This window comes from Rhinolophus sinicus, chromosome 3, assembly GCF_057876585.1.
Source record: "Rhinolophus sinicus isolate RSI-liver-muscle chromosome 3, RSI-T2T, whole genome shotgun sequence".
Classification (NCBI taxonomy): Eukaryota; Metazoa; Chordata; class Mammalia; order Chiroptera; family Rhinolophidae; genus Rhinolophus; species Rhinolophus sinicus.
This window is the reverse complement of record NC_142503.1, coordinates 118518007-118531562: the sequence shown is the minus strand read 5'-3', so window position 1 is coordinate 118531562 and position 13556 is coordinate 118518007. Positions and strand designations below refer to the sequence as shown.

Here is a 13556-nt window from a genome sequence, read left to right as displayed (position 1 = left end):
AAAAGCATTCATTTCACATCATAGGAAATCAATAAAAGATGAAAGTCATGTATAATATATGCATTACTAAAAGCTACAGTAAATAAAGACACTGTAGTATTAGCAAAAGGAAGATAAAAGGGAGGGAAGAGAGTCCAGAAACAGGCCCAAGATTCCATTTATATTTATATTCTGCAAAAGGCAAAATTATAAGGACACAGAAAACAGATCAGTGGTTGCCAGAGGTAGGGGGTGGGGGCAAGGGTTGACTACAAAGGGGCACAAAAGAACTTTTGGGGGTCATGAAAATGTTCTATGTCATATTGTAGGTGTCAAAAGTCAGAACTATACACTAAAAAGAGTGAATTTTCTCACAAGAAAGTAATGTACTTTAAAAAGCTTTATTAGTTTAGACTACTTAAGGTGAAGGCTTACTGGAAGTAAGGTATTAAACTATTCTTTAACTTAAAAGAAAAACATTTATTGCTTTTCTAAAATCATTAATACATATAAGAATGGCAAACTGAAGTGGGTACACTTGTTAGATCTCATTGAAGTATAGACTGGGCCTCTACATTTATCAGAAGAAAGTCACAGAAAGTTCTGTGTAATGCACAAACTATGTAAAGGGAGTCCTAGTCTACATTTTGTTTCCATCTTAACTGTAAACATAAAAATTCATCATAAAATCCCTAGTTTTCATGGAAATAAGTTCAATATATTGGTATTTTCTCTTACAACCTAAGTTATTAGTCAAACCAAATAAAATCAGATGATTTCTATACAACAAAAATACAGTGCATGAAAATAACTACGAATTTACAAAGAAATCATTACATACACAACTAACAAATTAAGATGACAAAACTATACTTATTACTCTGCATTCTCAAATTCTTTTAGCTGGAAGCTCAAAGAAAATAACCTAAATATGTTTACTATCCTTAGGGTCCATAAACATTGTTAATATAACAATGAAATCAACATGCTGACTCACTGGCTGGAAGCAGATGAAGAAAGATGCAAGTATGCCTTTATAAAAGATAACTCAGGTAAAGGTAAACCTCAGCCCATTCTAATGGCCAATCATAACAAATTATTAATGGAGTGCTAAATTCATTTGGTACTACAGTACCTTTTATTCATTCTATTCGAATGTTAGTGATGTATCACTAGCCAATAAGACTTATCTATGTCCTTTTGCCATTCCAGTTTTGTTGAGAAATAATTGATGTATATCACTGTATAAGTTTAAGGCGTACAGCATGACGATTTGATTTACATATGTTTTAAAATGATTACCACACTAGGCTTAACTAACATCCATTATCTCATATAGAAACAATTAAAAAACACAAGGAAGACAACTATTTTTTCTTGTGATGAGAACTCTTAGGATTTATTCTCTTGACAACTTTCCTTTATACCATATAGCAGTGTTAACTATAGTTACCATGGTGTACATTATATCCCTAGTATTTATTTATCTTATACCTGAAGTGTATACTTTTGAACCACCTTTCTTCAATTCCCTCTCCTCTTGATGTCTCTTTATGCATTTATCTTATTAAGTACTTTATTAGTCATTACTATGTATTTCACTTATCTTTGCCCTGGAAACTCCATTCCTACTACCAATAGCTTATACAATGCTTGAGAACAGTTAAGTACGAATGTTTTACTCATATTTGATTATCCTGTTGCATCTAACGCAGTGGTTTTCAGAAGTTATTGAATTCAACTGGCTGAAACAAAAAAACATGACTTGAGACTCTATCACATCAAGTTTCATTTTCTTTACAGCACTGATGAGTATCTGAAACGATCGTGATTTGTGTTTCTCTTGCACTTAAATGAAAGCCCCTACTCCTTGGTTTATTCACTACCATCTTCCCAAGACCTACAACAATACTGAGCATACAATGTTTATTGAATGAATCACATAAAATATGGCTTTGTGTATATTTTGAGTACAAAACTAAAATATTCCCTACCATCTCCAAGAAAAAGGCCATAAATAATTGCATTTTCATCCCTGGAAACTGTGCCAAAAGACAGAAAAACAACAAATAAATGAAAATTTGATTTTCCCGAACCATGCTTGCAGTCACCTTTTGTTGCCACTAGATAGCATTCTTTCATCTGCAAGCAAAACATTTGAAAAGAAGATAGTTTTAAACAGCTTAGAGTACAGAAGTAAAATAATTAAGGTACTTTCTGATAAGTACAACGGTTAAAAATTTAAATAGCAGGAGAACCTGTTTAGATATTGGAGATTTTCCCCCTTTGAATCAATGATCAGAAGATAATGCTGATTTTTCAGACACTCAACAATAGGAGCTGGATCAATCTTAGAGTGTTCGATCAAAAGCTTAATCCAACCACCTATAAACAAAATCCTATGTCTCTTGATGCTTTGAAAAGTTATAAAATGCTCAAATAATGTGAGAAGTAAATCTTGAGTGGTAAGTACATTCACCTATCATCTTTTAATCCTGCTTAAGTGCTATCCTTTAGTATTTGTTTAAATACTCATGTATTCCTCCTAAACAGAAGCACAGTGGTTCTGACACTGCCGATGCTTGAAAACTTCCTCGCTTGTGACCTAGGGCAAGTTTTAATTAATTAACCTGTGTATGAACTCCTCAACTGTAAAATGAGCAAGTGAGCACGTATCACATATGGCTGTTGTGGGAATTAAATAAGATAGTATAAGTAAAAAAGCTTAGAACAGTGCTTGGCAGAGAGTAAGCTCTCAAAAGTTTACTGGTAATGTCATCATCTCCCTAAAATGACATGTAGTGGACTCTCAAGAACAGTGATTATGGTGTGAGAAAATAAGGGATGGGCTACAAAAAAGATGAGTAATCACAGTTGGCGGACTCTTCACTTGTCTCTGTCAAGTACAGGAAGGATCTAGTATTTCCTGAATGCTTTATGTGCCAGGCACTATGCTGGGCTTCTAACAAATAGTGACCACCGTGGTGGACTGTTGCAGTTATGGCCCCATTAAATCACACATCCCTGATCCTCTCCCACGTTAATTGTGGATTTGCTCATGTGACCATCAGTGGAACACTAGCTAACATGGAGCATGCTGAGGCTTGAAATGTGCTTGAAGATTGGCGTTTGCCCTCTCTTGATGCTGGGAACCCTGCTACCACCCTGGGAATAAATTTGGACTAGCCTCCTGAAGGATGAGAGGCCATAGGAAAGTGGCCACTCCCGTCTGAGGCCCCACACAGGCGAGTAAGGCTATCCTAAAGTAGAAGCCCTAGACAACCCAGCCCCAGACAGGCCAGCCCAGACCTTTGGAACATTCCAGCCAACCACAGAATTGTGAGAATAATGTTTATAGGCCACTAAGTGTTGGAGGTGGTTTGTTATGCAGCAAAAGCTAACTAATACAACCATTATATAAATGTAGATATTATTTCAATTTTATAGATTAGGAAAGTCAGTTTGACTCCAAAGGCTTTTTTCTACCATACCAAGCGACCTCCGCCACCATACTGAGGTTCTAGAAAAAAAGGGGATCTCTGGGGATTTTATTCTACAATCCTAATTTAAGCAGTAAGCTTTCCTCTATACCAAGAGTCAGCATACTATGGCCCATGAGCCAGATACAACCTACTACCGCCTGCTGTATATAGTACGCAAGTCATGAATGGTTTATACTTTTTTTTTTTTTTTTCAATTTTTACTGGGTGACAGTGTGTTTTTCTAGGACCCATCAGCTCCAAGTCAAGTCGCTATTTTCAATCTAGTTGTGGAAATCACGGCTCACTGGCCCATGTGGGACTCGAACTGACGACCTTGGTGTCATGAGCACTGCACTCTCACCAACTGAGCCAACAGGCCGCTCTTGGTTTATACATTTTTAAATGGTTTAAAATAAAAATCATATTTTGTAACATGTAAAAATAATGTGAAATTCAAATTTCAGTGATCATAAAGAATTACTAGAATACAGCCAAGTTCATTCACATATTGTCTAAAGCTGCTTTGGCACTGAAACAGCCAAATCCGGTGGCCAGTACAGGGACCACATGGACTCTAAAGTCTATATTTACTCTCTGGCCCTTCATTTTAAAAAAGTGTGCTGACCTCTACTCAGGTTTATTCTCTTGGCATATATTTTAATTTAAACAAATTTGGCTGGCCTTTAGTGATGAGGTTTTTTTTTTTTTTTGGTACTTTTACAACTTTTCCTTTCATTGAAAATAATTTTAGCTTATGTCATTTCTCTCACTTTAACCTTTATCTTTGGATGGTCTCTGAATTTAAGAGAGACAAACAACTCAATTTTTAAAATAGTAATTCAGAACCAATGGGTCAAATGAATTTCACTTACGTGCCATACTATTGGCCTCCAAGGCAGCATAGAAAATTCACAAATTACAATTTTATCTCGTTCTCAGAAAAATTCGAAATATATATAAGAAACTATATATATAAGAAACTATAAACTTACGTTCGCCAAATGGAACAGACTATGAAGGAGGTTGAAAAGAATATGGTATCTTATTCACAAGACCCTCTAATTTCTCAGCCCTAAACCGTGTAATAGCCATGTAGACATGAATTTCCCTTTTATTCTTCATAGGGATTTCGGGACAGAAGTAGCTATACACACTCTCCCCTCTTGTGAGATTTGTCTAATATTCTCCTGTCTAGGGAACTAAGAACTTCAGAGCCACTACTATTCTGCTTCACCCTCCTGCTGCTGCTAACTAGTTCAATGAGATACAAACTGACGCGAACACTTGATTTCCCTTTATCTTAGAAAAGAGGTAGACCTCAATTTACTTGCCACTCCCCATTTTTATCATTTTTCTTAACCATAATATGCTCCAGTAATGACTGTAAGTCCTGGTGAGGACTCAGTTGACTTACTGTACTTGGCATTCATGCAAAGGATCAATAAAGAAGTTGCCATAGAAACTAACCACCCTCACCCCCAACATTTACTTTTTTTTCTTAAAGCCTTTAGTTTTATAGAGCAATTTTAGGTTCAGAGCAAAATGGAGAGGAAGATATAGATTTCCCATACACCCCTGCACCCACACATGCACAGCCTTCCCCATTGTCAACATTCCCATCAGTTGTGCGTTTGTTACAACTGATGAACCTACATTAATTAATAATACATCATCACTACCCAAAGTCCACAGTTTACAAGGTTCAGTCTTGGTGTACAGTCTATGGATTTGGACAAATGAATAATGACATGTATCCATCGTTACAGTACATGCAGAGTAGTTTCACTGCCCTAAAAATCCTCTGTGCTTCACTAATTCATCTCTTCCCTTCACCTCAAACTCTGGCAACCACTGATCTTTTAACTGTCTTCATAGTTTTGCCCTTTCTAGAATGTCATAATTGGAATCATACCACATATATCCTTTTCAGATTGGCTTCTTTCACTTAGTAATATGCATTTAAGGTTTCCCCATGTCTTTTCATGGCTTGATAGCTCATTTCTTTTTAACACTCAATTATATTCCATTGTCTGGATGTACCACAGTTTATTTATCCATTCACCTACTAAAGGACATCTTGGTTGCTTCTGTTTTGGCAATTATTAATAAAGCTGCTATAAATATTTGTGTGCAGGTTTTTTGTGGACATAAGTTTTCAACTCCTTTGCATAAATACTGAGGAGAATATAACAATTTTGAAAATTCTAAGTCACTTATCAATATCATGAGAATTAAAATGAAACTGAAAACACTGCCGACTCTGCAATGTCTTCTAATACTACCATTATATACTGTGCCAGGGCAGTATACTTTGTAGTTAACGTTCATTTCCTGTCCTTCTTTGTTATAGGTGCCACTTCTTGCTGCTGTCAGTATATCAACTTTCAGAAGTACCTTCTCACACCTGTTGCTTCAAATCTCCATGAATTCTTGTAGCTCTGAGAACTTCTTGACTGTGCTTGTAAAATGTCTGAAAACAAGTTGCCCAAGCCAAGTCTAATTTTAAAAAAATTACCAAATACCCAATTATATTTTGACTCAATTTTCCAGATTCTCTCAAACTCTAGTCTTGAATAATGACTCAGTTGTCCAAAATGTTTGTTTGTTGTGTAACTTCTACCTCCTTTTTCCTTATTCAATTCTCCAATTCCAGGGTGGGGGAGAGAAGATGGGTTTATCATGCAAGCATTTGAGTTCCCTAGATCACAATCCTCCCAACTATTTATTAAAAAATGATTATCAGGCTTGTTAAAAAGATATAATAAAGTTAATTGAAACATAGATGCCTTAAAACCTACTTGTGTAGTGATTTTTAGAAGATCATGTACAAATGTGGAATGACTTCAAAAACAAACAACTGTGTCTTTCTAAGACACTGAAATTGTTAAAGGGGGTTTCCTTTCAGAGTTGCAATAGGGAGTTTGATTCCAAGTAACACTGGCTCAGGCAGCTATTGGAGCGCACATCATTACTGGCATCTCTCAAAACGAAAAAAACGAAACAAAAACCCCAACAAACTGCATGGCACTCAATAAACACAATCAAATACTAACAGAACACCTACATCAAACGGCAATATTATATAATATAGCTTAAAAAGATTCACATTCATCACGTCATTTCATCCTATGAGGCAACACTGTAAGGCGGAGGTCTATTTAACAGATGAAAAAGACTAAAGCTTAAAGAGCTTAAATTACTTGCTCAGAGCCAATACTGCTAGTCATAAAAGGCAGAATCCAAAACTAAGGAGACAGTGATACAGTAAAAAGAACTGATTTTGTAAGTCAGCCCTACCTGAATTTAAATCCTACCATTTACTACTTTTAGGGCTGGAATGGAAGCTCCAATGGCTTTGTTTTGTTCACTGCTCTATCTCCAGTGTCTAGAACAGTGCAAGTAAATTGCAGGAGATGAGTAAATATATGTTGAACAATTACAAAAAAATCATTTAACTTCTTTGGATCTGTTTCCTTATCTGTAAATGGACACAGTGAGTTCTTGTCTCATATCTGCTGACATAACGTGTACACAAAGCATCTGGTAGGTATTTAAGAATTAATAGACCTGACTCCTAGTTTAGTGTTCTTTTCACAAGACCACCCATCTTCTCATTTCTCTTGTAGGCTCTAAGGAAGTAGCCTAGAACAAATGTCAGCATTATTAAGAGGCAGGCTGGGTGGTAATCAGGATGGGGAGGGTAAAGAACTAAACTGTTGGCTCAGTCAAGTAGTCAGCTGATCTCTTTACTACCTCTGCCATAGCAATGACAAAGGATCTTCTAGAAGAATCTGTTAGCTGATTGCGGTACTATCAAGAAAGAGAAAAGACAACTCAAAAAATGGGAGCAAATATTTGTAAATCATATATCTGCTAAGTAATTCTTACAACTAAGTAATCAAAAGATAAACAACCCCATTTAAAAATGGGCAAAGGACCAGTATAGACATTTCTTAAAAGAAAATATACAAATGATGAATAAGCACATGAAATGATGCTCAATATAATTAGTCATTAGGGAAATGCAAATCAAAACCATAATGAGGTACCACTTCACACCCACTAGGATGGCAAAATAAAAATTACAAAAAAGGACAATAACAAATTGTCCATACATATGGCGTGGTGGGGATGTGGCAACACCAGAACTCGCATGCATCACTAATGGGAAGATAAAATGATGCAGCTGCTTTGGAAAACAGTTTGGAGGTTCCTCAAATCTTAAACATAGTGACCATATGACTTTGCAATTACTACAATACTAGACATATACCCATGGAAACTGAAAACTTATGTTCACAGAGAAACTTGTACATGGATGTTCTTAATAGCATTATTTATAATAGCCAAAAAGTGGAACAACTCAACTGTCCATCAACTGATGAACAGATACATAAAAATGTAAGAGATCCATACAGCAGAATTTATCAATAAAAAGAAATAAAATAGATGTTACAGTGTGGATGAACCTTGAAAACATAGTAAGTGAAGGAAGCCACACACAGGAGGATACATATTATATGATTCCATTTATAAAATGCCAGAATAGACAAATCCATAGAAACAGAAAATAGATTAGTGGTTGCCAGGGCCTGAGAGGAGAGGGCAGTCGGGAGTGCCTGCTAATGAGTACAGGATTTCTTGGGGTGATGAAAATATTCTGCAATTAGATAGTGGTGATAGTGGCACAACCTTGTGAATATACTAAAACACACTGAAAGGCACATTTTAAATGGGCAAATTTAATGGTGTGTAAATTATATCTCAATAAAGCTTGTTTAGCAAAAAAAGCAGAAGATAAAAATGTGTGCACTATGTAAGCAAGTTCTTCACATTCTGTGGAGAAAGGATGAAGAGTGAAAGGTGGGAGTGGGAACACAGATATCTCATACTAGTGGATCCCATGAAGACAATAAGTGACTGCTATTTCTGTCACCGGGAGAAATCCATTTAATTGTCTAAATAAGCCCCTAATGATAAACCTCAGGCTGCTGCCAGGTATAAAGGCCGAAGGAGCCTACACATGAAAGTCAAAATGGACACTTAGGAAACTCAATCTGGAGCTTCTCTCATCACCGAAGCTGGGCTCTGGCTAGCCTACCTCTTAAGGATGCCGGGATCTTACCACTACCATCACCGCGAAACTGAACTCAATCCCAAAGTTACACAAGTAGATGTGAAGCCAGAAGAGACATATATTCCTTGGGGTCTAGAACACATTCCACACGAAAAACATCATGCAATATCATTTCTCCGTATCATTGTAATAGAATAAGAGTTTATAAGCATGACAGAGAACTCAAAAATCAAAATGGGAAAGACTAACTTTTTTTACTTGTTTATTGAACACTTGCTGTGTGCCTGGCACTTTACACACAGCATCTCAGTTAATCTTCAAAATAATTCTACTAAGTATGCAAAGGAGAGATAAGTGATGCTAAATATTTGCAAAAAAGTTACACAAGTAGTAAGTAGGTGGTGGAGGTACAATTCCAACCTGAGGAAATCCAGTCATTAGTCAAGTTTACATATTAAAGTTATTCTAACTGAAATTTAAGTGAAAAAGATAAAAGGATAGCGTATATGCAGAAACAGAATCAAAATTGCTGAAATCTCAAGCCAGGCTTGAAGCTTAATTATAACATAAAATATGATTTTTAATAGAAGCTAATCAATCATAGAAGAAAAATATTAACTTCCATATAAGTCTCTTGAGCCAACAACAGCCTTATTTCCCCAGTAAAATGCTGCTATATTCTATTTATGTAGCAATTCAAAATGTATACCGCATGCACTCTTTTTAGTCTCACCATAACCTGAAAGGATGTCATTCTCCAACAAGGTCAGTCTGACTCCAAAGCCTAGACTATCACACTATTCTGCCTCCCATAAAACTAGAAATTCGTAACTTTTCTCAAACTGTACACAAAAATCAAAGATAAAAGTATTCTATTAAAACCAAGTGGCAAATGCATGAATATTTATTGTATTTCTATTCTTTATTCCTTAATTATATTATTATTCTTTATACATAATTTAAAAATTCTTTTTACTCATACATTAACTACATATTTAGGAAAAACAATGAAAAATAAAATGGAAAAACATTTGCAACAATATTACTAAGAGTACAATATCCCTACTATTTAATAAGTAGCTCTCACAAATCTATTAATGACAAACAAGCAAAAAGAAAAATGGGCAAAGGACTTGAACAAGCAAATAAACACTGAGATATCACTAGATTTGGCAAAGATTAAAAGATTATATCCAGTGTTAGAGTGAGTGTAGGGCACCCAGGCCTGGCCTCTCAAGCACTCTATCTAGACCTTGATGCTCCTGAATTACTTCATTCATACGTTTATTTTAACACTTGGCAAGTCAACATGTTTATCTCTCTTTTAACTGAACTCTTTAAGGGCATCTTAATCCGTTTCATACCACAGAACCCAACCCAGTGTCTAGCCTGAAAGTGACACTTATGAATGTCAGTGAAATTATCACAGCAATCAAAAACATGTGGGCCTGAGATAAGGGCAAAGATGGCTAGACTCATGACATTACTTTCTGAAGCTTCTGCATCATATTATCCACCCAGCTGCTAAAGACAAAAAGCCAAGGAGTCGTCCACAATTTGTCCTTCCCGCACAGAGATTAAGAATGGCCAGTATGCATTATGAAAATTAAGCCTTAAGTTTTCAGAAAAATACCAATTTCTTATACTTTACAATTTAAAAGCTTCTTAAGCAAGAAGAGGTATGTTTCTTAACAAATAATCAATAAAATTATGACTCCCAGATTTCCCATTTCTACAATGTGCCCTAGTTTACTGCTAACAGCTACAACTACTTAAAGTTCATTTTTAAAGTATAACAAAAAAAGCTATACAAAAACACTGAACCACTATGTTTCTAGATATAAGCAACATTACTAATATTAGTTTAATGTATTCCAATGATTTGTAATCATAAAACATTTTTGGCATAAGTTAAATAAAAACAACTATATGGAGAAAAAAATTCTTCTGGTTCTCAAACACGGCCCTATTATTCCTTTCAGTAATACAGCTTGACACTCAAAAATCTGTTTTCTATGTATATCACCAAAACCCAGAAAACATGCCTCAAAACAGTATTTCTAATTTGATCTATTTTAAAAGGGGTATATTATTGGTGGGATTACTGGTGACATATAAATCTCTTCCCCTTAAAATAAAAATAAACTTTTTTCCAAAAGTCACCAGACATGAAAAAATTCTTCAATTTTTGCCATTTGTTGCTTCTATAATTAAGAAAAAAACCTTATTCAATTATTCACCAAAATCAAATCCCAACAAATTTAGATCTTAATATAAACATCTCTTCGCTTTTTAAGATTCATGTATAGTATGATTTAATAACTAAAATGGATTATAATTTAAGACATTCTGAAATTACATATAAACTCATGATTTTCCAAAATAAAAGATAATAAATAACAATTAAATAACTTTTGACTGCCAAAGTTTAAAATTCAGAAAGAAAAAACTACATTCAGGTCAATACATAGAGGGAAAAAACATCCAGAAAACATTTTACAGTCACTGCCCCAAAAGTCAAGAGGCTATACAAAGTTTTAATGCAAATAAGGATTATTATGATAAATATCAGTGACTTAAGCAATCACAAATGCTTAAGACTTTAGGAAAGCACTGATTAATTTTAAACTCTGTGCCACAGATAGTGTCATTTAAAATTTTCATATATGAAAAATCCACTTTTTTATTGAAGACCTGGGTAAAAGAAAACTTAGTGGATTATATAAAACTCAGTCCTCATTAAAGGAACTACTAAAACCCAGCAAGAAATATAGGCATACTTAAACTATCAAGTAAATAAGAAGACATAATAGATATCTTTATCTAAGGTTTTTTTTTAACTCTTAAATAAAGATGAAACTTCCATGGAATGGACTTATACAGTAAATAAAAAAGAGAAGGAATGGTTAATAAAGCAATGGAATGATCTTCAAGATATTTTAAGTGAAAAAAGGTAGTGTAGCGTATGTTACCTTTTCCATTAAAAGGGGCAGGAGATTGTGTGTGTGTGTGTGTGTGTGTGTGTACATGTTTTTGATGGTCTATATAAAAATTAGCTTTCGAAAAATACATAAGAAATTGCTAACACTAGAGCTCTGGGGAGGGTAACAGGGTAGCTAGAGGATAGTAAAAGGGAAGCTTTCTTCAATTAACCTTTCTGTATACTTTGAATTTTGTGCAATGTGAATGTACGGAAAGCAAAAGAAAAAATTAGAAGTACTTTACCTGGCACCATTGTTCCTAATGACTTCCACAGTTTCTTCAACAAAATATCGATCTTTGACATATGCAAAAATATCATCACAAATTTCATGTAAGCGTGAACGATGGGTAAGGCTGGTCAAGTATAACACTGGAATAATTAGTGGTTCTGGAAAACTCTGAAGATTTTGTCTTGCTTTTTTTTCTGACTCAAGTGCTTCCTGATAGGTCAGTCCAGGTCTACCCGTCACAGCACAACTCCACACAAGACTGTTGCACAGAATGGTTCGTTCAAAAAAGTCACTGATTAAAAAACAAAAATAAAAATCCATTACCTATCATTTCACAAATTTTACATTAAAAGCTGAAGAAGAATTGTGCCTTTATTGCAAAAATTTACATAGAATCATAGAACTCAACAAGGGTTTAGTAATGGTCAACTTACACATAAATACAAACTTAAGAAAAAGTACATTTAAACTAGACATTTATATTTTATAATTTAAAGGTAAATTCAGCCAAAACCGGACTTTGATTTCCATTAGTTTTAAAACTGGGAGTGAAACTGAAAATAAAGTCAACCTTTCTTTTTCCTTCTAATTTTTAAGCTTTTTGTTCCAAAGCAGTCAAAACACTGGAGTCAATTCAAACACTTGACTATGAACTTTAAAAGACTTTATTATAATAGTGAAAAACTGGGAAATCTAAGCTTCTAACATTAAGAGAAAGGTTATGTAAATTATAGTATTTCACATGATGAAAAATTATAATCATTAAACAGTATAAGAGGAGTTCTTAAATATCTATGGTCCCACTTGTGTTAAAAGAAAAAAGGAAAGGAAAAGGAAGGAAGGACAAGATAAGCTAAAGAAGCATAAAAGATTTCTGGAATATTATACAAGGTAATAGCTACAGAGTGGGGGTGGGACTGCAGGATCATTCCACTCAGTCCTTTCCTGCACCTCTGAAATTTTTTAAAATAAGTATTTCTTTTCAAAAATTCTACCCATTCACTTTTAAAATGTAAGAGCTATAATATGGAAAGATTTCTAAGGTATATTAAGTAAGAAAAACTCAAATAATTGACTAACACAATCCCATGTATGTTAATCATAGCAATAAAAATGTGTGTATTTATATAAATACTATAAACAGATGTTCCCTATAGAGAAAGGGAGGGACTGGGAAGGAAGGAAAAGGAAACTTTGTTCTAAATATTCTATATTGTTTGAATTTTTATACTGAGCATGTATGTATATTATTTTTACACTATTTTTTAAACAGAAAAGGTTAGAGATACGCCAAAAGGCTAACAATGGTTGCCTCTAAGTGGTAAGATGCATAAATACTTTCTCCCTCTCTATACTTGGTCTACTTTCCAATAATTATATGTAACCAATAAAATTTACTATTCTCTAATTTCTCCTTCCTGAAATCCCCCTTTCCCACTCTCATCATTCTAAAAGATTTGAGGGCAATTTCATTAAGACAATTTTGTTTGTATATTTGTCTGTAGAACAACAAAAAATGAAATCTGTGGAAATAAGCGAAACTAATCATACCTTAATGTAAATGAGATCTAAACAGACAGCATGCATATGCCAAGTTACATGACTATAATTCAGTACAAAGAAGATCCTTTTGAAACATGTTCTCTTAAGTAGGTGGGATAATGGATGTATCATTAAAACATAAAGTAAAAAGTGACTATAAGACAGAGGCGGATATCCCTTGGGAATTCCTAGGAAGGGAAGGAGGAGACGCAGACAAAAAAAGGTCAAGAAATACCAGAACATGTTTTGGAGGAAGTCGTGTTA

The 13556-nt window shown here is 34.5% G+C and overlaps 1 protein-coding gene across 5 annotated transcripts in view; it reads right to left on the bottom strand.

Annotated features, from left to right (window-relative positions):
• LOC109457495 (cofilin-2) overlaps positions 1-13556 on the bottom strand; it is a 109244-nt gene that overhangs the window by 84269 nt on the left and 11419 nt on the right. For 4 of the 5 annotated variants that reach the window (XM_088796877.1, XM_074328138.2, XM_088796879.1 and 1 more), the window contains one exon: positions 11764-12042. The exons of the other annotated variant lie outside the window; for it this stretch is intronic. In XM_088796877.1, the coding sequence (XP_088653003.1) occupies positions 11764-12042 (279 nt within the window). The remainder of the gene's footprint in view (positions 1-11763; positions 12043-13556) is intronic. 5 annotated transcript variants of the gene reach the window in all.